Source organism: Triticum dicoccoides, chromosome 1B (assembly GCF_002162155.2).
Source record: "Triticum dicoccoides isolate Atlit2015 ecotype Zavitan chromosome 1B, WEW_v2.0, whole genome shotgun sequence".
Lineage (NCBI taxonomy): Eukaryota > Viridiplantae > Streptophyta > Magnoliopsida > Poales > Poaceae > Triticum > Triticum dicoccoides.
This window is the reverse complement of record NC_041381.1, coordinates 359,993,990-360,020,093: the sequence shown is the minus strand read 5'-3', so window position 1 is coordinate 360,020,093 and position 26,104 is coordinate 359,993,990. Positions and strand designations below refer to the sequence as shown.

General features: G+C 49.7%; 1 protein-coding gene across 1 annotated transcript in view; it reads left to right on the top strand.

Moving 5' to 3' along the window:
* The window catches only part of LOC119350380 (centromere-associated protein E-like), a 113,821-nt gene extending 88,397 nt beyond the window's left edge, over nt 1-25,424 (top strand). Inside the window, exon 7 of the mRNA XM_037618242.1 lies at nt 25,393-25,424. Coding sequence (XP_037474139.1) covers nt 25,393-25,424 — 32 coding nt within the window. The remainder of the gene's footprint in view (nt 1-25,392) is intronic.
* Nucleotides 25,425-26,104: the final 680 nt, after the last annotated feature.

Here is a 26,104-nt window from a genome sequence, read left to right as displayed (position 1 = left end):
TACTGATGATGCCGCGGCCACCGAAGAAGGAGCCGGCGCTGACGTGCCCGCCGGCGAAGAGGCCGCCAAGGCTGCCGCCGAGGAAGCTGGCGGGGGATCTGGCAATCGCACTGACGGCCCTGAGGCCGCAGGAGCGTCAGGCGCTGCACCGACCGCCGATCCCTCCGCTGCTGCCGCAGCGTCAGGCTCCGAGGAGCCCCAGCCCGGCGCCTATATGAAGGCTGGCAAGGGCATCTTCATCAAGCTCCCCTAGGCGTCGAGCTCCAGGGCGCCGATGGAAGGAGAAGCTCTGGATGGGGAGGTGCTTGCCTCCGCCGGGTTGTCGATCGTCGACGCGTCGGGAAGCAGCAGCGGCGAGCCTGAGGAGGAGCGGCTGCTACGGAGGCTGCTGGCGCTCTACCGCGCCCGCCAAGTCAAGTTGGAGTCCCGGGAAGCGCTTGTCGCGAGGGCGAGCGTGGACACAGAGAAGCGTGCGGAGGAGCTCCGGGGTCTTCGCCAAGAAACTCTCCAGGCCTTGGCGGAGGAGCGGGAGCAGCTTGCTGAGGAGCGGAAGGCCTTCCTCCTTGAGAAGGCTGAGGCTGAAGAGCAGCAGCGGCTCACCGGCGAGAAGCTGTACGCGCGAGAAGGCGAGCTGACTCAGCGGAAAGTGAACCTCGACAGCCACGAAGAGGAGCTTGCCGCGCGCGAACGGGCACTTGGCGGGACGCTCCAAGAGGCAAAGGATGCGGCTGCGGCTGCCGAGGCCGCCAAGAAAGAATTGGAGGCAAGGGTGGCGCAGCTAGAAGCTGATCTGAAGGTTGGTGGCGAAGAGCTTGCCGCGCTCAAGCGGGAGCGCGAGAAGGACGCCCTTGCCCATGGTGAGCTGCAGGGCCAACTCTCCGAGAAGGGCAAAGAGCTGCACGCCGCCAAGGATTCCAATGCTGATCTAGAGCTGAAGCTGGCCACCCTGACGGAGACGTTGGACAGCGCCAAGAAACGGGAGGCGGATTTGAAGAAGGACATCAAGGCCAACGATGCGCTACTGGCGAGGGCCGCCGAAACCCAGAATCTCCTCAGAGATACCATGGCGCTCTGGACGGAGGGCCTCATGAACATTGCCGCAGTCATCAAAGAGGAGCTGGTGCAGTTGGGGGTGGAAGGCTTCAGGTATTCCTCCGACGAGAATCTCCAACCCAGCGCCAAGCTCACTCTGTTCTTCAAAGGCGTGGCAGCGGCCCTCCAGCAACTCCGGGAACGGATCCCAAAGCAGTTGGCCGACGAGTCACGCTCGATTTGTGCCGGAGTTCTGGAGAAGGTGCTGGTGAAGGTGGCCTTCCGCAATCCGGGCCTCAACCTCACCAACGTCCTCAAGAGGCTGCCGGCGGACGCTGATCTTGACGCACTTAAGGCCCTCGTCGCACCCATTGTGGACAGGGTGAACGAGGTCAAAAGGGTTGACGGCGGTCGCGTAGATTAGGCCGTCCGTTTTCTTCTTTTCTTGTCGCTGCCAGTCATGTCATGGGAACACTTTATTAGGGGCGCGACAAGTTATTTTTGTAATATAACTCTATCTTAGGCAAAAAATTGCTGTGTTACTTCCTTTACTCGACTCTTGGCTTTGTATGGTTCTGCCCTACGCTTTCTAGGGAAACTTGCCGGCGCAGGTACCCTTGCCGCGAGCGCCGAGTGCGGAACTTCAGCAGCCTGCTGGCGGGGTCGCTACCGACAAGCAACCTTGTCGCAACTAGTTGCAGCTCACTTAAGTTGTTGAGCGGACTCGAAAACAAAGTAAGGGCGCTAGCGGCCCACTTAAGTTGCTGAGCGGACTCGAAGCAAAGTAAGGGCGCTAGCAGCTCACTTAAGTTGTTGAGCGGACTCGAAACAAAGTAAAGGCGCAACTAGCTACGAGTTGGTTCCTCCGCGCACAGGTTTTCCATACAAAGCACGGTCGTTCAAGGAAAATAACTCAAAACTTAAAAAACTGATTGCTCGAACTTTAGCAACTTAGCTTTTCTGTCGTCTGCTTCCCGGCAAGGAGAAACTTTCTTGAACGGCCTGGTCCACACCATCATCTTCTCCTTCCCTCCCCGGTAAACCGGGGTCTGGCGCGGAATGCCATCTTCGGTCTCAAGGTGGACAGCGCCAGGCCTAGTGACTCGTTTCACCCGATAAGGGCCTTCCCACTTCGGCGTCAACTTGTTGGAATTCTTGGCGGACTGAACACGCCGAAGAACAAGGTCACCTTCCTCGAAGCTTCTGGCCTTAACTTTGCGGCTATGGTAGCGACGCAAAGCTTGATGGTAGCGAGCGGCTCGCACAGCAGCCTGAAGACGGTCTTCCTCGAGGAGCAGCGCGTTATCTTGTCGCAGCTGCTCTTGCTCGAGCTCATCATAAGCGAGCACTCGACGTGACCCGTAAACGAGTTCCATGGGGAGAACTGCCTCCGCTCCGTAGGTTAGAGTGAAGGGTGTCTGGCCAGTGGCTCGATTTGGTGTCGTTCTGATTGACCAAAGAACCACCGGCAGCTCCTCGATCCAGTTCTTTCCGCACTTGTACAGCCTGTCGAAAGTTCTGGTCTTGAGGCCTCGCAGCACTTCAGCATTTGCCCTCTCCACTTGACCGTTGCTTCTCGGATGAGCAACAGAAGCGAAGCAGATCTTGGCACCAAGATCTTGGACGTACTGCATGAAGGTGCGGCTCGTAAATTGCGTGCCGTTGTCGGTGATGATCCTGTTAGGGATCCCGAAACGGCAAACAATCGACCTGAAGAACTTGACTGCTGACTGTGCTGTCACCTTCCTCACTGGTTCCACTTCCGGCCACTTTGTGAACTTGTCGATGGCGACGTACAAGAACTCAAAGACCCCGACAGCTCGGGGAAAGGGGCCGAGGATGTCGAGCCCCCAGACCAAAAATGGCCAGGATAAAGGGATCGTCTGGAGAGCTTGAGCTGGTTGGTGTATCTGTTTGGAATGGAACTGGCACGCTTCACACTTGGTTACTTGTGCAGTTGCATCCTGGAGGGCTGTCGGCCAGAAGAAACCTTGTCGGAATGCTTTGCCGGCAAGTGCTCTTGCGCCTATGTGGTGACCACATATGCCTCCATGTATCTCTGCCAACAGCTGTTGTCCATCTTCCCGGCGAATGCACTTCAATTTCACACCGTTGAGTCTTATTCTGTACAGTGTGTTGTCGACAAACTTGTACATACTTGACTGTCGGGCTACTCTTTCCGCTTCTTCTTGCTCTTCGGGAAGCTCTCTTGTCTGAAGGAAACGGACAATCTGCTGCGCCCATGCTGGAGCTTGTGGCTCGACAACAAGGACTAAAGGCGTATCTGTTGCTGCGGGAACATCCGCTTCCACGGCAAGAACCTGTGGCTCTGCCGGAGCGTGATATTCCCCGGCAAGCTTGCCGGAGCAAAACTTGTCGGGAGCGTTTGCTTCAACGGAACAATCCAAGAGGTTCGCCGGAGCAGACTGCTCCTCAGCACTCTTGGCGTCGATCTTGGGGACCTTCTTGGCGGCGGCTTCGGGAAGCTCTGCCGGAAAGTAGTCACCAGAAACCAACTTCCTCTTCTTATTTTGTCCAGTTGATGGTGTCACGGATGGTTGAGTCAGCTTGAGTACAAAAATCCCTGGTTCCACAAGTAACTTTAGTGCTGCGCACTTTGATAGGCCGTCAGCAATATCGTTCTGAGCTCGCGGAACATGCTCCATTTGCAGGCCGTCAAAGTGTTCTTCTAGCTTTCTCACTTCATCAACATAAGCTTCCATCAATGGACTCTGGTAGTTCTTGTTCACTTGGCGGACGACAAGCTGCGAGTCACCCCTTACAATGAGTTTCTTGATCCCAAGGTCGGCTGCGATTCTGAGGCCGGCAAGCAAACCCTCATACTCTGCAGTATTGTTCGTTGCTTGCTCCTTGGGAAAGTGCATCTGGACTACGTACTTGAGGTGCTCTCCAGTGGGTGCGATAAGCAGCACGCCAGCACCGGCGCCTTGCAGCGAGAAGGCACCATCAAAGTACATCAGCCACTCTTTGCTTGTCTCCTTGACGGGGATGCTCGTCTCTGGAATTTCTTCTTCTGGGGTTGGCATCCACTCTGCTATGAACTCTGCCAATGCCCTGCTTTGGATCGTTGCAGTGCTCTCAAACTTGAGGCCAAAGCTTGACAGTTCCAAAGCCCACTCGACAATCCTGCCCGTTGCTTCTGGATTCTGCAGTATCCTCTTCAGCGGAAAGCGAGTGACAACTGTGATCTCGTGTGCCTGGAAGTAATGGCGCAGCTTTCTCAAGGCCATGAGAAGGCCGAAAAGCAATTTTTGCACACCAGAGTACCTCGACCTAGCCCCCTGGAGAAGGGAGCTGACAAAGTAAACTGGGCGCTGCACCATCTTCTTCTGCACCTCCTTGCATGCCTGTGCAGGCTCAACTTTGTCGGGGCCAGAGCTTGTCGGAGAAGCCCCCTGCTTGTCGCTGGATTCACTTGTCGCGGTCGCTGGCTCATCGTCCGCCTCCCTCTCCGCTACTAACGCAGCACTAACCACTTGATTGGTTGCTGCCAGATATAGCAGCAACTTCTCTTGTGGCTTAGGTGCGACAAGTATTGGAGTGGAGGACAGGTACCTCTTCAAGTCCTGCAGCGCGGCCTCCGCTTCCGGAGTCCATTTCATTGGACCTGCCTTTTTCAATATTTTGAAAAACGGCAGGGCGTGCTCAGCAGACTTAGAGATAAACCTGCTGAGAGCAGCCACGCAACCGGCAAGCCTTCGCACATCCTTGATGCGCTTCGGTGCTTCAGTCTGCTCGATGGCCTTGATCTCGTCGGGGTTGGCTTCAATTCCCCGCTGAGACACAAAGAACCCGAGAAGCTTGCCGGAAGGGACTCCAAACATGCACTTCTCGGGGTTGAGCTTGAGGTTGATCTTGCGCAGATTTGCAAAAGTTTCTTCTAAATCTTGGATCAGGGTAGCCTTGTCCTTGCTCTTGACCACTATATCATCCATGTAGGCTTCCACATTTCTGTGTATCTGTGGCTCAAAAGCGACATGGACTACCCTTGCAAATGTTGAACCAGCATTCTTCAACCCAAAGGGCATCCGTACAAAATAGTATGTGCCGCAAGGGGTGATAAATGCGGTTTTTTCCTCATCCTCTTCTGCCATGAAGATTTGATGGTATCCTGAATATGCATCAAGAAATGAAAGCAAATCACATCCAGCTGTGGAGTCAACAATCTGGTCAATGCGCGGCAAGGGAAATGGATCTTTGGGACAAGCTTTATTGACATCAGTGAAGTCTATACAAAGCCTCCATTTCCCGTTCGCCTTGCGCACGACTACAGGATTGGCCAACCACGTGGGATGGAGCACTCCTCTGACAAGGCCTGCTGCTTCCAATTTCCTGATCTCTTCTGCAATGAACTCTTGGCGCTCCACTGCTTGCTTCCTGACTCTCTGCTTGACGGGCCGCGCATGAGGACAGACGGCTAGGTGGCGCTCAATTACTTTCCTGGGAACACCGGGGATATCAAACGGTTGCCATGCAAACACGTCGACATTCGCCCGCAGGAAAGCAATGAGCGCGCTTTCCTATTTGGGGTCAAGCGTGGCACTGATGGTGAAGGTACCACCAGTGCCGTCCTCCTTGGCGGACACCTTTTTGGTCTCGGGTGGAGCCGCCATCTTCTTCTTGCACTTGCCGGTGGAGCTCGATGGTGCGTCCTCGACGGTAGCGCAACACTCCGAAGAGGTGCACTTGCCGGAGTGGGCATCAGAGCTCTTGCCGGACTTTGTCTTCTTCTTCCCCCCGGGAGCTTCAGCGGCAAGTGTGTTGTGATCAGCTGCGGCTGCTGCTTCCCGGTAGACCTTGTCGGCGCAGATAAGGGCATCCTTCTTGTCGCCGGGGACAGAGATGACACTTATCGGGCCTGGCATCTTGAGCATGTTGTATGCATAGTGAGAGGCTGCCATAAACTTGGCGAGTGCTGGACGGCCAAGGATCCCATTGTAGGGTAATGGAAAATCGGCAACGTCAAATGTGACCCTCTCAGTTCTGAAATTCAGCTCGCTGCCAAATGTGACCGGCAGCTTGATCTTTCCCTTCGGCTTGCTTCTTCCTGGGCTGATTCCTTGGAATGTGCCGGTCTCCTCGAGCTCGCTGTCAGGGATCTGGAGTTTCTGAAGGACCGCGGAGGAGATCAGATTCAAGCCGGCCCCGCCGTCAACTAGCATCTTCGTGACCTTGAGGTTGCGGATAGTTGGTGAAACCAACATCGGCAAGCACCCGACCGCAGTTACGCGATCAGGGTGATCCTCAATGTCGAAGATGATAGGCGTGCTGGACCATTTCAGAGGCTTGCGTGACTCTACGGATGGTTCCGCTGCATTAACCTCCCGCATCCACTGCTTGAGTTGGCGGTGCGAAGTATGCAGAGAAGCACCACCGTCGACGCACAGGACCTCTGTAGCTTTCTGAAATTCCTGCTCATCGGCCTCATCATCATCCATGTCTTCATCGTCGTCGTCTTCATCCTTGTCGCGGCCACGGGGAGGCCTATCTCCTTGCTGCTGCTTGGCCTTGCCGCGGCGTCCTCCCCGGCCGGGGCGTTTCTTGCCAGCTCCTCCAGCACCTTCCTGGGCCTTCTCTTTGTCGCGTCGCTCATATTCAGCTTTCTGCAGCTCAACGAGCTGCTCAACCTTCTTGCAACTCTGGAGATCATGGCCCTTGGTGCGGTGGATCTTGCAATACTGCTTGCCGGAGCCGTCCTGCTTGTCGGCGGCCGCCACAGGCTGGGCCTCCTTGTCGGAGCCACCAGCTTTAGCTTCCTTGGCGCCACCTCCGTTGCCGGACTGCTCGACAGCTAGCACTTACTTGCCCTTTTTCCTTCTGTTGTTCCACCGCCGGCCTTTCTTTGCCGGGGCGGCATCCTCACTGTCGGATCCTCCTGCTCTTGTACTCTCTCCAGGGAGCCTCCTCCCCTCTTCAGCGCGTGCACACTTGTCGGCCAGGGCGTAAAGCTCGCTGACGTCTCTGATCTTACACATCGCCATCTCCTCCCTCATCCTTCGGTTTCGCACGTTCTGATGGAACGCGCTGATGAGCGCGGCGGGGTGGACGTCTGGGATGTTGTGCTGTACACGGCTGAATCTCTGAATGTACTTGCGCAGTGGCTCTCCTTCCTTCTGGGCGAGCAGATGAAGATCGCTCTCTTGGCCATGTGGTTTGTGGCCGCCTGTAAAGGCGCCGACAAACTGATGGCATAAATCTGCCCAAGAGGAGATGGAATTGTCCGGCAAGTGCATGAGCCAGGACCTGACGTTGGGCTTGAGTACCAGCGGGAAGTAGTTGGCAAGGATCTTGTCGTCCCGTCCCCCGGCAGCCTGCACCACGATGGTGTAGATGCTGAGAAACTCCGACGGATGCGTCTTGCCGTCGTACTTCTCTGGTACGTCTGGTTTGAAATTCTTTGTGTTGGGCCACTGGACTTGCCGCAGCTCACGGGTGAACGCAGGACAACCTACCGCGTACGGAAGATCGCCTGGTTCCCCTGGCGCATGCATGTCAATAGAGGGCCCAGCGCGCTTGTCGGATTGACGTCGCGCTTCTCTTCGGCGCTCGATGCGGGTTCGAGCGTCTTCTTGTTGTCGTTCATGGAGAACTTGGCGCTGGTCGCGACAAGCTCCTCTTCGGTGCTCAATGCGGGTTCGAGCGTCTTCTTGTTGTCGTTCATGGAGAACTTGGCGCTGGTCGCGACGAGCTCGTGGGTCCGACGACACGGTGGAGCCGCTGTCGGGGTGGACCCGGCGAGTCGGCGATTTTGGCCTTCGTAGTGGAGAGTGCATGGAAGTCGCACCTCCCCCGGTCTTGTTGCCATCGGCTCGCGTCCGGCTGTCCTGCCGCGGCAGCGAGGTGCTTGGTTGCCGCGCAGTGTCGCCATTGGCGAAGCCGATGAGGCTCTGGATAGTGGCCCTCCATTCGTCGGTCTTGTCCGCCGTTGGAGGATAGTCTAGGAGCAGTTGAGCTCGCGCCAAGGCTTCTGCTGGAGTGGTGGGCGGCGGAGGTGAACGGTGCGAGGAGTGGGGCGTGCTCGGACTCCTAACCACGTTAGAAGGAGCAGTGCCCCGTCCAGGCGACCATACTTCGCTCGAGCCAGCATGTTGACGTGCAGGTTGGTCTTGAGCGCCACGAGAACCACCAGCTTGATCTTGGCCCAGCGGACGTATGGCGCTGCGAACGCCATGACGCTGCTGGTCTCATGCCTCCTGAGAGGGACGCGGTGTGCGCATGGACGCCGAGGTCTGTGCCGCCTTGTCCTTGGACTTGGCCGCACTGAGGGCTCCCTCGTCGACGCCCATTCTTCCGCCGGCGTCCACTCCACCACCCGCTTGCTCCGGAGGCGGTGAAAGCGACGCAGACGGAACAACCGCCTCCGAATCCTTCTTCTTCGGTGGCATGTCGATGAAGACGATGAAGATTTAGCTCGCGTGCACGCCGGATCGGGTTCGCACGATCTCGACGCCCCCTACCTGGCGCGCCAAAGATGTCGGGTAGCTGATGCACCAACACCTATGGGGACCGGGCCCCTTTCGGTTCGGTGGGGGGCGGAGACCGCACAAAGAGCGGATCGAGGCGGTACACGCGAGCGGTTTTACCCAGCTTCGGGCCGCACGGATGCGTAAAACCCTACTGCTGCTTGTTTGTGTGTATTGAATTCTTGCTCAGGAGCGATGGACGCTGCCAGACCGAGCGTGAGAGTGTTCCCGATGTTTCGAATGAGCCGAACCCCCCCTCTACGTTGCGCCTGGGCCTCCTTTTATACTTTCATGGGGTCACCGACAGGTGGCAACATAGACGAGAGGGGTAGAAATGGAAAAAGAATGCGGTAGCTGCACCTACCGCTACTGTAGACACAGTGCACCCTACCTAACTCTGACGGCAGGGGACAAGGGCATTGAATGCCCGTCTGAGTTGCCTAAACTGTGCAAAAAGTGACCGTTAGGAGCGCCACCGTTTGCCACGATGGCCTTCTCTTCATCTCCGCTTGCCACCGCGCACCCCTAGCTGCACGGCCTCCTGCCACGTGTGCTTGGGAGAGTCCTAGAGCGACACGTTAGCAGGTGTGCTGGAGCGCGGGCACGAGGTGGGGGTTTCCCGCGGCAAGCTCCTTGCCGCGGTCGTCGTCTTGTCGTGTTTGGGAGCTTGTTGCTCACCGGGCTTTGCCGGGACGCAGGGCGCGTCGCGGCAAGCTTTCTTGGTATGCCTTGAGTGGCCTTCCCGGCAAGCTCCTCTTGCCGGGGTCTTGTCTCTTCCCGGCAAGATCCTCTTGCCGGGGCCTGGGTTGGCCTTCCCGGCAAGCTCCTCTTGCCGGGGCCTTGGTTGGCCTTCCCGGCAAGCTCCTCTTGCCGGGGCCTTGGTTGGCCTTCCCGGCAAGCTCCTCTTGCCGGGGCCTTGGTTTGAGTACTTTGTTCTTGAATGGTCTTCAAGGGAACCACGGAGGGTCTTGGCGGTCACCCGGCAAGCCTTGCCGCGGGATGCTGCGACCGCCCGTGCACAAGTTCGGGGTACTAGGGTACCCCTACTCTAGTACACCGACAGGAGCCCCCGGGCCTGGGCCAGACACGGTGCCGAGCGCTGTTGGGCCAGGCCCAAAACAGTGCATGGGCACACGCGGCCTAGGTCACGCCGCATATCTCTCCGCTCCCACCGCGCACGCCCAGAATGGCACGCGTCAAACGCGGCGTCGTGGAGAGATCGTGGGAGGTTGTTTATTGGAAAGCCGAAATGTCCGCCCCCTCCTCCTTATAAGCAGGGGAAACAGGGGTATTTCCCCTATCTTCATCATTCGCTGCTGCAATCTCAGAAACCTCCGCCGCCCTCCTCCGCTTCCAAAGTCGAAAGAGAGCAGCGCTCCGCTTCCGTCGCCGCCGCCACTACCAGCGCCGGCGATCTCCCTCACCGCCTCCGCCATGGCTCCGAAGCCCGGAAAGGGGAAGGCCGCGAAAGCTGTGAAGTCGACCGAAGCGCAGCGGTTTGAGGCGCTGCGGAAAGAGCGGGCCACCTTCCTCCCCGAGCTCTCCGCAAAGGATCTGAGGGAGTGGTACTATCTCTTCTGGTCGACGGAGACACGGGCGCATCCGCGCACAAAGGTACTCTCCGCCATCACCTCGCAAGAAGCTCCAGTTGGCGGGTACCCTTTCTTTGCCGTGTTCTTCTACTGCGGGCTCTGCCCGCCATTCTCTGATTTCTTCTGTGATATCATGAACACCTACAAGCTCCACCTCCTTGATTTTACCCCCAACGCCGTCTTGACCATGGCAGTTTTCGCCCATCTATGCGAAAACTTTGTCGGAGTCCACCCCAACATAGCTCTCTTCCGCCATTTCTTCATGCCCCGTGTCGAGAGAGGGGAAACCCTTGCCGGGGGGATCGCCTGGATCTCGCGAGCCGGCAAGAAGGAGACCTATCTGGAGGGGGAGCTCCGCAGCAAGTGGGATGAGTGGAGAGCAAATTGGTGCTGGGTTGTAGAGGAGAACCCACAGCCGTTCACCGCCCTGCGCCAAGCCCCAGCAGTGCGAGGCAATGATTGGAGCGCTCTATCCACGGACGATGACAAGTTGAAGATCGCCACCACCCGGATCTTGCGCCTCAGGCTTGCCGGGTTGACTGTAGGAGCATTCGGCGCAGATTTCCTCCGCCGCCGCATCGCCCCTCTGCAGGCGAAGGGGAGACCCGCCTGGGAATTTGGAGGCCCGGCAGACATCATGAGATTGCGCCCAGGCCTCAACTTCAATTTCACCGTCATAGAATTGGACGGGATACTTAAGGAAATATTCAAGCACGACCCGCAGCACCCCGAGTGGTTTAGGTTGCCGGCAGGCGTCGTGCCTCTGTGTAACAACTCCTCGCGCGACCGCATCTGCGCCATGATGCCGTTGTGTGATTCGCACGGGATCGCTCCAACTTGGCAAGAGCCTGCCGGAGACGTTGTGCAGCAGTTCTTCGACAGCCTAGTGGAAGTGGCGGTCAATGCTGACGACAAGAAGCTCCTCACCCGCGACACCACCGATCAAGAGATGGAACACATCGCCACCAGGGCGGAAGAGGCGGTGGCAGCCGCAGCCGCGGGTGAATTTGGGTTCACGGTGGAGGAAGCGGACGCGGCATCGGCGATGAGTCTTGCTGAGCGGGAGTGGCCTGAAGACGAAGAAGAGCTTGCCGCGCCCGACGCCGAGTTGAGTGAGTCCGCCGAGGGTGCGAGCGGCCCGCCATCTCCGGGGAGCTTGCCGGGAACAGGGCCCGGAACGCAGCCCCCAGCGCAGCCAAGAAGGCGCCTCCGCAGGATCGGGGACGCAGCAGGGCGGCAAGCAGGTCAACAGCCGCAGCGCCGCACGACGCGCTCCGCCGCGGCAAGTACGGTTGCCGCGGGTGCGCCTCCCGCCACAGTGGCAACTGGGGCGGAGTCATCTCGGGCTGGCGCCGCAATCCCCGCCAAGCGGCCAAGGGATCCCACCCCTCCACCTCGTCGCGCCGGAGGTGGGCCGAACTTCGACCTCTCCGCGCTCAGCTCCGACGAGGAAGAGGAAGAAGAAGAAGAGTAAGATTCCCTTGCTTGTTCTTGTAGTTCTTCAACTTGCTGATCTTGTCTTGCATCGGATCTGATCCACCCTGGGCTCTTCTTTTCAGGACTCTGGCCCAGAGGGCGGCGAAGAGGGCCAAGGCTCAGGTGGTGGTCATCGAGGACGAGCCCACTGCGACGACAGGAGGCGCGCCCGAGACCACCTTGCCGGATCCGGCCATCACTTCGCAGAGCAGCCCCCAGCGCAGCCCCCAGCGTAAGCATATGGTTTACTTTCTGCTTCTGGGTGCGCGTGGTTGCTCTTTTCCTTTGTTGACATCTGATCACTGGTTTGTTTGTGCAGGAGCAGAACAGCTTCATCAGGAGGGCGTGGTGATCTCCTCCGACTCGTTTCTGCTTCGACTACGCCGCCAAGGGCGGACTCCCCGGCAAGGGAGCATTCTCCGGTAAGGGAGGAGCTCATCTTGGGGCCTGTTTCGGAGCTCCGCCGGAGGGGGCATCCATCATGGAGGGCTTCTACATCATCACCATAGCCTCTCCAATGAAGTGTGAGTAGTTTACCTCAGACCTTCGGGTCCATAGTTAGTAGCTAGATGGCTTCTTCTCTCTTTTTGGATCTCAATACAATGTTCTCCCCCTCTCTTGTGGAGATCTATTTGATGTAATCTTCTTTTTGTGGTGTGTTTGTTGAGACCTGTGAATTGTGGGTTTATGATCAAGATTATCTATGAACAATATTTGAGTCAAATCTGAATTCTTTTATGTATGATTGGTTATCTTTGCAAGTCTCTTCGAATTTTCAGTTTGGTTTGGCCTACTAGATTGATCTTTCTTGCAATGGGAGAAGTGCTTAGCTTTGAGTTCAATCTTGCGGTGTCCTTTCCTGGTGACAGTAGGGGCAGGAAGGCACGTATTGTATTGTTGCCATCGAGGATAACAAGATGGGTTTTTTATCATATTGCATGAATTTATCCCTCTACATCATGTCATCTTGCTTAAGGCGTTACTCTGTTTTCTTGAACTTAATACTCTAGATGCATGCTGGATAGCGGTCGATGAGTGGAGTAATAGTAGTAGATGCAGGCAGGAGTCGGTCTACTTGTCTCGGACGTGATGCCTATATACATGATCATACCTAGATATTCTTGTAACTATGCTCAATTCTGTCAATTGCTCAACAGTAATTCGTTCACCCACCGTAAAATACTTATGCTCTTGAGAGAAGCCACTAGTGAAACCTATGGCCCCCGGGTCTATCTTCATCATATTAATCTTCCAACACTTAGTTATTTCCTTTGCTTTTATTTTACTTTGCATCTTTATCACAAAAATAACAAAAATATTATCGTATCATATCTATCAGATCTCACTCTCGTAAGTGACCGTGAAGGGATTGACAACCCCTTATCGTGTTGGTTGCGAGGAGTTATTTGTTTTGTGTAGGTACGAGGGACTCGCGCGTAGCCTCCTACTGCATTGATACCTTGGTACTCAAAAACTGAGGGAAATACTTACGCTACTTTGCTGCATCATCGTTTCCTCTTCAAGGAAAACCAACGCAGTGCTCAAGAGGTAGCACCTATCAACATACAACTAACCCTTTGGTGTGATCCACGCGCGCGCTCATATGATGGGCACCAAAGGACAACAACATATCCACAAGCAAATTAACCAATCATAGCAATTCACCAATTACCGATAGGACAACGAAAAATTACTCAGACATCATAGGATGGAGACACATCATTGGATAATAATATGAAGCATAAAGCACCATGTTCAAGTAGAGGGTACAGCGGGTTGCGGGAAAGTGGACCACTGTAGATAGATGGGGGAAGGTGATGAAGATGTTGGTGAAGATGACGGCGGTGTTGGTGAAGATTGCAATGACGATGATGGCCCCGGCGGCGTTCCGGCGCCACCGGAAGCGAGGGGGAGAGAGCCCCCCTCCTTCTCCTTCTTCCTTGGACTTCTCCCTAGGTGGGAGAAGGGTTCTCCCACTGGTCCATGGCCTTCATGGCGGCGGAGGGGCAAGAGCCCCTCCGAGATTGGATTTGTCTCTCTGTCTCTCTCTGTTTCTGCGTTCTCAGATCTGGCCTTTCACCGTTTCTTATATTCCCGGAGATCCATAAGTCCGGTTGGATTGAATTTTGAACATGATTTTTATCCAGATATTAGCTTTCTTGCGGCAAAAGAAGGGCTCCAACTGCCTTACGAGGTGTCCACGAGGGTCAGGGGCGCGCCTGCCCCTGGGGTGCGCCCCCTGCCTCGTGGCCCCCTCGGGCATCGTCTCACGTTGATTCCACTTCCCAAAATTCATAAATATTCCAAAAAAAATCTTCGTCAGTTTTTATCCCGTTTGGACTCTGTTTGATATGGATTTTCTGTGAAACAAAAAACATGCAACAAACATGAACTGACACTGGCACTGGATCAATATGTTAGTCCCAAAAATAGTATAAAAAGTTGCCAAAAGTATGTAAAAGTTGTAGAATATTGGCATGGAACAATCAAAAGTTATAGATACGACAGAGACGTATCAGCATCCCCAAGCTTAATTCATGCTCGTCCTCGAGTAGGTAAATGATAAAAAAGACAATTTTTGCTGTGGAATGCTACCTAGCATAATCTGGATCATGTAATCAAATCATGGCATGAATATTAAGACACGAGTGATTCAAAGCAATAGTCTATCATTTGACATCAAGACAATAATACTTCAAGCATACTAATAAAGCAATCATGTCTTTTCAAAACAACATGGCCAAAGAAAGTTATCCCTACAAAATCATATAGTCTGGCTATGCTCCATCTTCACCACACAAAATATTCAAATCATGCACAACCCCGGTTTTTGCCAAGCAATTGTTTCATACTTTAGTATTCTCAAACTTTTTCAACTTTCGCGCAATACATGAGCGTGAGCCATGGACATAGCACTATGGGTGGAATAGAATATGATAATGGGGGTTGTGTGGAGAAGACAAAAAAGGATAAAATCTCACATTGACGCGGCTAATCAACGGGCTAGGGATATGCCCATCAATTGATATCAATGCAATGAGTAGGGATTGCCATGCAATGGATGCACTAAGAGCTATAAGTATATGAAAGATCAAACTGAAAACTAAGTGGGGGTGCATCCAACTTTCTTGCTCATGAAGACCTCAGGCATTTGAGGAAGCCCGTCATCGGAATATACAAGCCAAGTTCTATAATGAAAATTCCCACTAGTATATGAAAGTGATAACTCAAGAGACTCTCTATATATAGAACATGTTGCTACTTTGAAGCACAAGTGTGGAAAAAGGATAGTAACATTGTCCCTTTTATTCTTTTATTCTTTTCTCTTTTTTTTCTTTTTCTTTTTGGCGGGCTTCTTTGGCCCCCTTTTTTATTTAGGCTTCTTTGGCCTCTTTTTTTGGGGACAATGCTCTAAAAATGATGATAATCACACTTCTATTTACTTACAACTCAATATTACAACTCGATACTAGAACAAAGATATGACTCTATATGAATGCCTCCGGCGGTGTACCTGGATGTGCAATGATCTAGCATAGCAATGACATCAAAAAATGGACAAGCCATGAAAACATCATGCTAGCTATCTTACGATCATGCAAAGCAATATGACAATGAATGCTCAAGTCATGTATATGATGATGATGGAAGTTGCATGGCAATATATCTCAGAATGGCTATGGAAATGCCATAATAGGTAGGTATGGTGTCTGTTTTGAGGAAGATATAAGGAGACTTATGTGTGATAGAGTGTATCATATCACGGAGTTTGGATGCACCGGCGAAGTTTTCACCAACTCTCGAGGTGAGAAAGGGCAATGCACAGTACCGAAGAGGCTAGCAATGATGGAAGGCTGAGAGTGCGTAGAATCCATGGACTCAACGTTAGTCATAAAGAACTCACATACTTATTGCAAAAATTTATTAGCCATCAAAACAAAGTACTACACGCATACTCCTAGGGGGGAGGTTGGTAGGAGTTAACCATCGCGCGCCCCCAACCTCCACACAAGGGAAGACAATCAATAAATACCTCATGCTCCAACTTTGTTACATAACGGTTCACCATACGTGCATGCTACGGGAATCACAAACCTCAACACTAGTATTTATACTAATCCACAATTGTTGGGGAACGTAGTAATTTCAAAAAATTTCCTACGCACACGCAAGATCATGGTGATGGCATAGCAACGAGAGGGGAGAGTGTTGTCCACGTACCCCCGTAGACCGTAAGCGGAAGCGTTAGCACAATGCGGTTGATGTAGTCGTATGTCTTCATGATCCGACCGATCCAAGCACCGAACGTACGGCACCTTCGAGTTCAGCACACGTTCAGCTCGATGATGATCCCCGGGCTCCGATCCAGCAAAGCTTCGGGGATGAGTTCCGTCAGCATGATGGCGTGGTGACGATGATGATGTTCTACAGGCGCAGGGCTTCGCCTAAACTCCGCGACGATATAACCGAGGTGGAATATGGTGGAGGGGGGCACTGCACACGGCTAAGGAACGATCCGTAGATCAACTTGTGTGTCATGGGGTGCCCCCTGCCCCCGTATATAAAGGAGCAAGGGGGAGGAGGCGGCCGGCCAAGGGAGGGCGCGCCAGGGAGGAGTCCTACTCCCACCGGGAGTAGGACTCCCTCCTTTCCTAGTCCAACTAGGAGACCTTCCATGTAGTAGGAGTAGGAGAGAAGGAAAGGGAAGAGAGAAGGGAAGGAAGGAGGGGGTGCGGCCCCTCCCCTAGTCCAATTCGGACTAGGCCTTGGGGGGGGCCTGCCCTAGGCAGCCCCTCTCTCTTTCCCGTATGGCCCAATAAGGCCCAATACTTCTTCCGGCGAATTCCCGTAACTCTCCGGTACTCCGAAAAGTACCCGAATCACTTGGAACCTTTCCGAAGTCTGAATATAGTCGTCCAATATATCGATCTTTACGTATCGACCATTTCGAGACTCCTCATCATGTCCCCAATCTCATCCGGGACTCCGAACTCCTTCGGTACATCAAAACTCATAAACTCATAATAAAACTGTCATCGTAACGTTAAGCGTGCGGACCCTACGGGTTCGAGAACTATGTAGACATGACCTAGAACTATTCTCGGTCAATAACCAATAGCGGAACCTGGATGCCCATATTGGTTCCTACATATTCTACGAAGATCTTTATCGGTCAAACCGCATAACAACATACGTTGTTCCCTTTGTCATCGGTATGTTACTTGCCCGAGATTTGATCGTCGGTATCCAATACCTAGTTCAATCTCGTTACCGGCAAGTCTCTTTACTCATTACGTAATGCATCATCCCGTAACCAACTCATTGGTCACATTGCTTGCAAGGCTTATAGTGATGTGCATTACCGAGAGGGCCCAGAGATACCTCTCCGACAATCGGAGTGACAAAACCTAATCTCGAAATACGCCAGCTCAACATGTACCTTCGGAGACACCTGTAGTACTCCTTTATAATCACCCAGTTACGTTGTGACGTTTGGTAGTACCCAAAGTGTTCCTCCGGTAAACGGGAGTTGCATAATTCTCATAGTTACAGGAACATGTATAAGTCATGAAGAAAGCAATAGCAGTATACTAAACGATCAAGTGCTAGGCTAACGGAATGGGTCATGTCAAACACATCATTCTTCTAATGATGTGATCCCACTAATCAAATGACAACACATGTCTATGGTTAGGAAACAAAACCATCTTTGATTAATGAGCTAGTGAAGTAGAGGCATACTAGTGACACTATGTTTGTCTATGTATTCACACATGTATTATGTTTCCGGTTAATACAATTCTAGCATGAATAATAAACATTTATCATGAAATAAGGAAATAAATAATAACTTTATTATTGCCTCTAGGGCATATTTCCTTCAGTCTCCCACTTGCACTAGAGTCAATAATCTAGTTCACATCACCATGTGATTTAACACCAATATTCATATTTGTATATGATTAACACCCATAGTTCACATCTTCATGTGACCAACACCCAAAGGGTTTACTAGAGTTAATAATCTAGTTCACATCGCTTATGTGATTAACACCCAAAGAGTACTAAGGTGTGATCATGTTTTGCTCGTGAGAGAAGCTTTAGTCAACGGGTCTGTCACAGTCAGAGCCATATGTACTTTGCAAATATTCTATGTCTACAATGCTCTGCACGGAGCTACTCTAGCTAATTGCTCCCACTTTCAATATGTATCCAGATTGAGACTTAGAGTCATCTGGATCGGTGTAAAAGTTTGCACCGATGTAACTTTTACAACAAACTCTTTTATCACCTCCATAATCGAGAAACATCTCCTTAGTCCTTACTAAGGATATTCTTGACCGCTGTCCAGTGATCTACTATTAGATCAAAATTGTATTCCCTTGCCAAACTCAGAGCAAGGTATACAATATGTCTGGTTCACAGCATAACATACTTTATAGAACCTATGACTGAGGCATAGGGAATGACTTTTCATTCTCTTTCTATTTTCTGCCATGGTCGGGTCTTGAGTCTTACTCAACTTCACACCTTTGCATCACAGGCAAGAACTCCTTCTTTGACTGTTCCATTTTGAACTATTTCAAAAATTTATCAAGGTATGTACTTATTTGAAAAAATCTTATCAAGCGTCTTGATCTATCTATATAGATCTTGATGCTCAATGTGTAAGCAGCTTCACCGAGGTCTTGCTTTGAAAAACTCTTTTCAAAACACTCCTTTAAGATTTGCAGAATAATTCTACATTATTTCGGATCAACAATATACATATCAAAAATGTTGTAGTGCTCCCACTCACTTTCTTGTAAATACAGGCTTCTCCAAAAGTCTGTATAAAATCATATGCTTTGATCAACTCATCAAAGCGTATATTCCAACTCCGAGATGCTTGCACCAGTCCATAGATGGATCGCTAGAGCGTGCACACTTTGTTAACATCTTTAGGATTGACAAAACCTTCTGGTTGCATCATATACAACTCTTCTTTAATAAATTCATTAAGGAATGCAGTTTTGACATCCATTTGCCAGATTTCATAAAATGTGGCAATTGCTAACATGATTCGGACAGACTTAAGCATCGATACGAGTGAGAAAATCTCATTGTATTCAACCCCTTGAACTTGTTGAAAACCTTTTGCAATAAGTCGAGCTTAGTGGATAGTAACACTACTATCAGTGTCCGTCTTCCTCTTGAAGATCCATTTATTTAACATGGCTTGCTGATCATCGAGCAAGTCAATCAAAGTCCATACTTTGTTCTCATACATGGATCATATCTCAGATTTTATGGCCTCAAGCCATTTCACGGAATCTGGGCTCATCATTGCTTCCTCATAGTTCGTAGGTTCATCATGGTCTAGTAACATGACTTCCAGAACAGTATTACCGTACTACTCTGGTGCGGACTGTACTTTGGAAGACCTACGAGGTTTTGTAGTAACTTGATCTGAAGTTTCATGATCATCATCATTAGCTTCCTCACTAATTGGTGTAGGAATCACTGGAACTGATTTCCGTGGTGAACTACTTTCCAATTCGGGAGAAGGTACAAATTACCTCATCAAGCTCTACTTTCCTCGCACTCACTTCTTTCGAGAGAAACTCCTTCTCTAGAAAGGATCCATTTTAGCAACGAATATCTTGCCTTCGGATCTGTGATAGAAGGTGTACCCAACAATTTCCTTTGGGTATTCTATGAAGACACACTTCTCCGATTTGGGTTTGAGCTTATTAGGATGAAACTTTTTCACATAAGCATCGCAGCCCCAAACTTTAAGAAACGACAACTTGGGTTTCTTGCTAAACCACAGTTCATATGCTGTCGTCTCAACGGATTTAGATGGTGCCCTTTTAAACGTGAATGCAGCTGTCTCTAATGCATAACCCCAAAACAATAGTGGTAAATCAGTAAGAGACATCATAGATCGCACTATATCCAATAAAGTGTGGTTACGACGTTCGGACACACCATAACGTTGTGGTGTTCCAGGTGGCGTGAGCTGTGAAACTATTTCACATTGTTTTAATTGAAGACCAAACTCGTAACTCAAATATTCGTCTCCGCGATCAGATCGCAGAAACTTTATTTTCTTGTTATGATGATTTTTCCACTTCACTCTGAAATTCTTTGAACCTTTCAACTATTTCAGACTTATGTTTCATCAAGTAGATATACCCATATCTTCTCAAATCATCTTGTGAAGGTCAGAAAATAACGATACTTGCCACGAGCATCAATACTCATTCGATCGCATACATCTGTATGTATTATTTCCAACATGTTAGTATCTCGTTCCATTGTTCCGGAGAACGGAGTTTTAGTCATCTTGCCCAAAAGGCACGGTTCGCAAGCATCAAATGATTCATAACCAAGTGATTCCAAAAATCCATCTTTATGGAGTTTCTTCATGCGTTTTACACCGATATGACCCAAACGGCAGTGCCACAAATAAGTTGCACTATCATTATTAACTTTGAATCTTTTGGCATCAATATTATGAATATGTGTATCATCACGATCGAGATCCAACAAACTATTTTCATTGGGTGTATGACCATTGAAGGTTTTATTCATGTAAACAGAACAACAATTATTCTCTGATTTTAAATGAATAACCGTATTGCAATAAACATGATCAAATCATATTCATGCTCAATGTAAACGCCAAATAACATTTATTTAGGTTTAACACTAATCCCGAAAGTATAGGGAGTGTGCGATGATGATCATATCAATCTTGGAACTACTTCCAACACTCATCGTCACTTCCCCTTCAACTAGTCTCTGTTTATTCTGTAACTCCTGTTTCGAGTTACTAATCTTAGCAACCGAACAAGTATCAAATACTCAGGGGCTACTATAAACACTAGCAAGGCACACATTAATAACATGTATATCAAATATACCCTTGTTCACTTTGCCATCCTTCTTATCTACCAAATATTCAGGGCATTTCCGCTTCCAGTGACTATTTCCTTTGCAGTGTAAGCACTTAGTTTCAGGCTATGGTCCAGCTTTGGGCTTCTTCGCAGGAGTAACAACTTTCTTGTCTTTCCACTTGAAGTTCCCTTTCTTTCCCTTTGCCCTTTTCTTGAAACTAGTGGTCTTGTCAATCATCAACACTTGATGCTCTTTCTTGATTTCTACCTTCGTCGATTTCAACATCACGAAGAGCTCGGGAATCGTTTTCGTCATCCCTTTCATACTATAGTTCATCATGAAGTTCTACTAACTTGGTGATGGTAACTAGAGAATTCTGTCAATCACTATCTTATCTGGAAGATTAACTCCCACTTGATTCAAGCGATTGAAGTACCCAGACAATCTAAGCACATGCTCACTAGTTGAGCGATTCTCCTCCATCTTTTAGCTATAGAACTTGTTGGAGACTTCATATCTCTCAACTCGGGTATTTGCTTGAAATATCAACTTCAATTTCTGGAACATCTCATATGGTCCATGACGTTCAAAACGTCCTTGAAGTCCCGATTCTAAGCCGTTAAGCATGGTGCACTAAACTATCAAGTAGTCATCATATTGAGCTAGCCAAACGTTCATAACGTCTGCATCTGCTCCTGCAATAGGTCTGTCACCTAGCGGTGCATAAAGGACATAATTCTTCTGCGCAACAATGAGGATAAACCTCAGATCACGGATCCAATCCGCATCATTGCTACTAACATCTTTCAACACAGTTTTCTCTAGGAACATATCAAAATAAACATATGAAAGCAACAACGCGAGCTATTGATCTACAACATAATTTGCAAAAATACCAGGACTAAGTTCATGATAAATTTAAGTTCAATTAATCATATTACTTAAGAACTCCCACTTAGACAGACATCTCTCTAGTCATCTAAGTGATCACGTGATCCAAATCAACTAAACCATGTCCGATCATCACGTGAGACGGAGTAGTTTTCAATGGTGAACATCACTATGTTGATCATATCTACTATATGATTCATGCTCGACCTTTCGGTCTCCGTGTTCCAAGGCCATGTCTGTATATGCTAGGCTCGTCAAGTTTAACATGAGTATTCCGCGTGTGCAACTGCTTTGCACCCGTTGTATTTGAACATAGAGCCTATCACACCCGATCATCACGTGATGTCTCAGCACGAAGAACTTTCGCAACGGTGCATACTTAGGGAGAACACTTCTTGATAATTAGTGAGAGATCATCTTAAAATGCTACCGTCAATCAAAGCAAGATAAGATGCATAAAGGATAAACATCACATGCAATCAATATAAGTGATATGATATGGCCATCATCATCTTGTGCTTGTGATCTCCATCTTCGAAGCACCGTCATGATCACCATCGTCACCGGCGCGACACCTTGATCTCCATCGTAGCATCGTTGTCGTTATGCCATCTATTGCTTCTACGACTATCGCTACCGCTTAGTGATAAAGTAAAGCAATTATAGGGTGTTTGCATTTCATACAATAAAGCGACAACCATATGGCTCCTGCCAGTTGCCGATAACTTCGGTTACAAAACATGATCATCTCATACAATAAAATATAGTATCACGTCTTGACCATATCACATCACAACATGCCCTGCAAAAACAAGTTAGACGTCCTCTACTTTGTTGTTGCAAATTTTACGTGGCTGCTACGGGCTTAGCAAGAACCGTTCTTACCTACACATCAACAACGATAGTTCGTCAAGTTAGTGCTGTTTTAACCTTTGCAAGGACCGGGCGTAGCGACACTCGATTCAGCTAAAGTGAGAGAGACAGACACCCGCCAGCCACCTTTAAGCACGAGTGCTCGTAACGGTGAAACCAGTCTCGCGTAAGCGTACGCGTAATGTCGGTCCGGGCCGCTTCATCTCACAATACCGCCGAACCAAAGTATGACATGCTGGTAAGCGGTATGACTTGTATCACCCACAACTCACTTGTGTTCTACTCGTGCATATAACATCAACGCATAAAACCTAGGCTCGGATGCCACTGTTGGGTAACGTAGTAATTTCAAAAAATTTCCTACGCACACGCAAAATCATGGTGATGGCATAGCAACGAGAGGGGAGAGTGTTGTCCACGTACCCTCGTAGACCGTAAGCGGAAGCGTTAGCACAACGCGGTTGATGTAGTCGTACGTCTTCACGATCCGACCGATCCAAGCACCGAACGTACGACACCTCCGAGTTCAGCACACGTTCAGCTCGATGACGATCCCCGGGCTCCGATCCAGCAAAGCTTCGGGGATGAGTTCCATCAGCACGACGGCGTGGTGACGATGATGATGTTCTACCGGCGCAGGGCTTCGCCTAAACTCCGCGACGATATGACCGAGGTGGAATATGGTGGAGGGGGGCACCGCACACGGCTAAGGAACGATCCGTAGATCAACTTGTGTGTCATGGGGTGCCCCCTGCCCCCGTATATAATGGAGCAAGGGGGAAGAGGCGGCCGGCCAAGGGAGGGGGCGCCAGGGAGGAGTCCTACTCCCATCGGGAGTAGGACTCCCTCCTTTCCTAGTCCAACTAGGAGACCTTCCATGTAGTAGGAGTAGGAGAGAAGGAAAGGGAAGAGAGAAGGGAAGGAAGGAGGGGGTGCGGCCCCTCCCCCTAGTCCAATTCGGACTAGGCCTTGGGGGGGGGGGGGGCGCGGCCTGCCCTAGGCAGCCCCTCTCTCTTTCCCGTATGGCCCAATAAGGCCCAATACTTCTTCCGGCGAATTCCCGTAACTCTCCGGTACTCCAAAAAATACCCGAATCACTCGGAACCTTTCCGAAGTCCGAATATAGTCGTCCAATATATCGATCTTTACGTCTCGACCATTTCAAGACTCCTCGTCATGTCCCCAAACTCATCCGGGACTCCGAACTCCTTCGGTACATCAAAACTCATAAACTCATAATAAAACTGTCATCGTAACGTTAAGCGTGCGGACCCTACGGGTTCGAGAACTATGTAGACATGACCTAGAACTATTCTCGGTCAATAACCAATAGCGGAACCTGGATGCCCATATTGGTTCCTACATATTCTACGAAGATCTTTATCAGTCAAACCGCATAACAACATACGTTGTTCCCTTTGTCATCGGTATGTTACTTGCCCGAGATTTGATCGTCGGTATCCAATACCTAGTTCAATCTCGTTACCGGCAAGTCTCTTTACTCGTTACGTAATGCGTCATCCCGTAACCAACTCATTGGTCACATTGCTTGCAAGGCTTATAGTGATGTGCATTACCGAGAGGGCCCAGAGATACCACTCCGACAATCGGAGTGACAAAACCTAATCTCGAAATACGCCAGCTCAACATGTACCTTCGGAGACACCTGTAGTACTCCTTTATAATCACCCAGTTATGTTGTGACGTTTGGTAGTACCCAAAGTGTTCCTCCGGTAAACGGGAGTTGCATAATTCTCATAGTTACAGGAACATGTATAAGTCATGAAGAAAGCAATAGCAGTATACTAAACGATCAAGTGCTAGGCTAACGGAATGGGTCATGTCAATCACATCATTCTTCTAATGATGTGATCCCACTAATCAAATGACAACACATGTCTATGGTTAGGAAACAAAACCATCTTTGATTAATGAGCTAGTCAAGTAGAGGCATACTAGTGACACTATGTTTGTCTATGTATTCACACATGTATTATGTTTCCGGTTAATACAATTCTAGCATGAATAATAAACATTAATCATGAAATAAGGAAATAAATAATAACTTTATTATTGCCTCTAGGGCATATTTCCTTCAATAATTACTCACTAACATGACTCTAATATCACCACCTTTATATCACAAAACTATTGCAAGGAATCAAACATATCATATTCATTGATCTACAAGTTTTATGTAGGATTTTATGACTAACCATGTGAATGACCAATTCCTGTCATCTCTCTAAATAGATATAAGTGAAGCAAGAGAGTTTAATTCTTTCTACAAAAGATATGCCCACGCTCTAACAAATATAAGTGAAGCAAAAGAGCATTCTACAAATGGCGGTTTTCTATGTGAAGAGAAACAGACAATCCAAACTTCAAATGATATAAGTGAAGCAAATGAAGCATTCTATAAAGCCATACTCAAAAGATATAAGTGAAGTGCAATGAGCATTCTAAAATCAACCATGGACTATCTCATACCAGCATGGTGCATAAAATAAAAGTGAAAACTAAATGCAAAAGATGCTCCAAGATTTGCACATATCGCATGAATGAAACGAATCGAAAACATACTGATACTTGTTGAAGAAAGATGGGATGCCTTCCGGGGCATCCCCAAACTTAGACGCTTGAGTCTCCTTGAATATTTACTTGGGGTGCCTTGGGCATCCCCAAGCTTCAGCTCTTGCCTCTCCTCCTTCTCCTCATATCGAGACCTCCTCGGTCTTCGAACACTTCATCCACACAAAACTCAACAGAAAGCTCGGTAAGATCCGTTAGTATAATAAAGCAAATCACTACTCTAAGTACTGTTGAAAACCAATTCATATTTTGTTTTTGCATTTTAGCTACTGTAATATAACTTTTCCATGGCTTGATCCACTGATAGAAATTGTGGTCTTGTCGTGTGGTCCATTTGGAAACAGCACAACGATATCGTCTTTGATGGAGCCACACCGTCCATCTCTCGGCTGGCCAAGAGCATTGACAGAGAAAGAAGAACTTGGTGAGCTGTTGGTTTACTCAAGGGGGATCAATACTTCTTTTTTGGTGTGTTGTCATGGTGGGAAAACGGGAGTAGCTAGCTTAGGCATAGGGTGGAGGTGGACTTGACTGATTGCATGTAATTTGTGAACAACCATTGTGGACAGGTGCCTTCCTCGCTTCCTTCTTTATACTCTGAGTGTGTGCATTTGAGAAAGAAAAAAATCGAACTCTTAACTTTAATCCCTAAAATCGGCATCCTATCTTTATCATTTGTGGTCAATCCTAGCCATAAACATGTTTGGCACACTGGGAAAATTAACAATCCTAGTTGCGCTCATTTGTTAATTTCACTAACAATGCAGGTCCACATGCCATATCATTTCTCTCCTATCCTCTTCTTCCTCCCACTCTCCAATCCAACCCGACCCCCTTTCCCCCACTCTCTGTCTCGGAGCCAATGCCAGCACCACCTGACCATCTCCTTCCTCCATCGGCTACTCACCAACCCCTGAAACTGAGTCTGGTGTCTTCTCGCGGTGGAGATGCACTAACGGCCATGGAGAAGGATGGCTGGAGAAGGAAGAGATAATCAATAGGGGCAGACCCGGTGATCCTTGCGGGCAAGTTGGGAGGCTGGTCGAGGCATGCAGCAGTCGGTGCGTGGAACTTCCTGCAATGCCTCTCCGTGGGCAGCTCGCCCAAATTTCTTCATCGCGTACAACACCACAGCAACATCGGCTCGACGCAGGATTTCAATAGAACGAAAAACATCGTTCTTCAACCATGGGTCTCATATGCATCTCATTCGCATCATATTGCATTAATGAAATAATTAGTTTGAAAATTCCATTTCATCATTTTGAAAATGGTGAATAA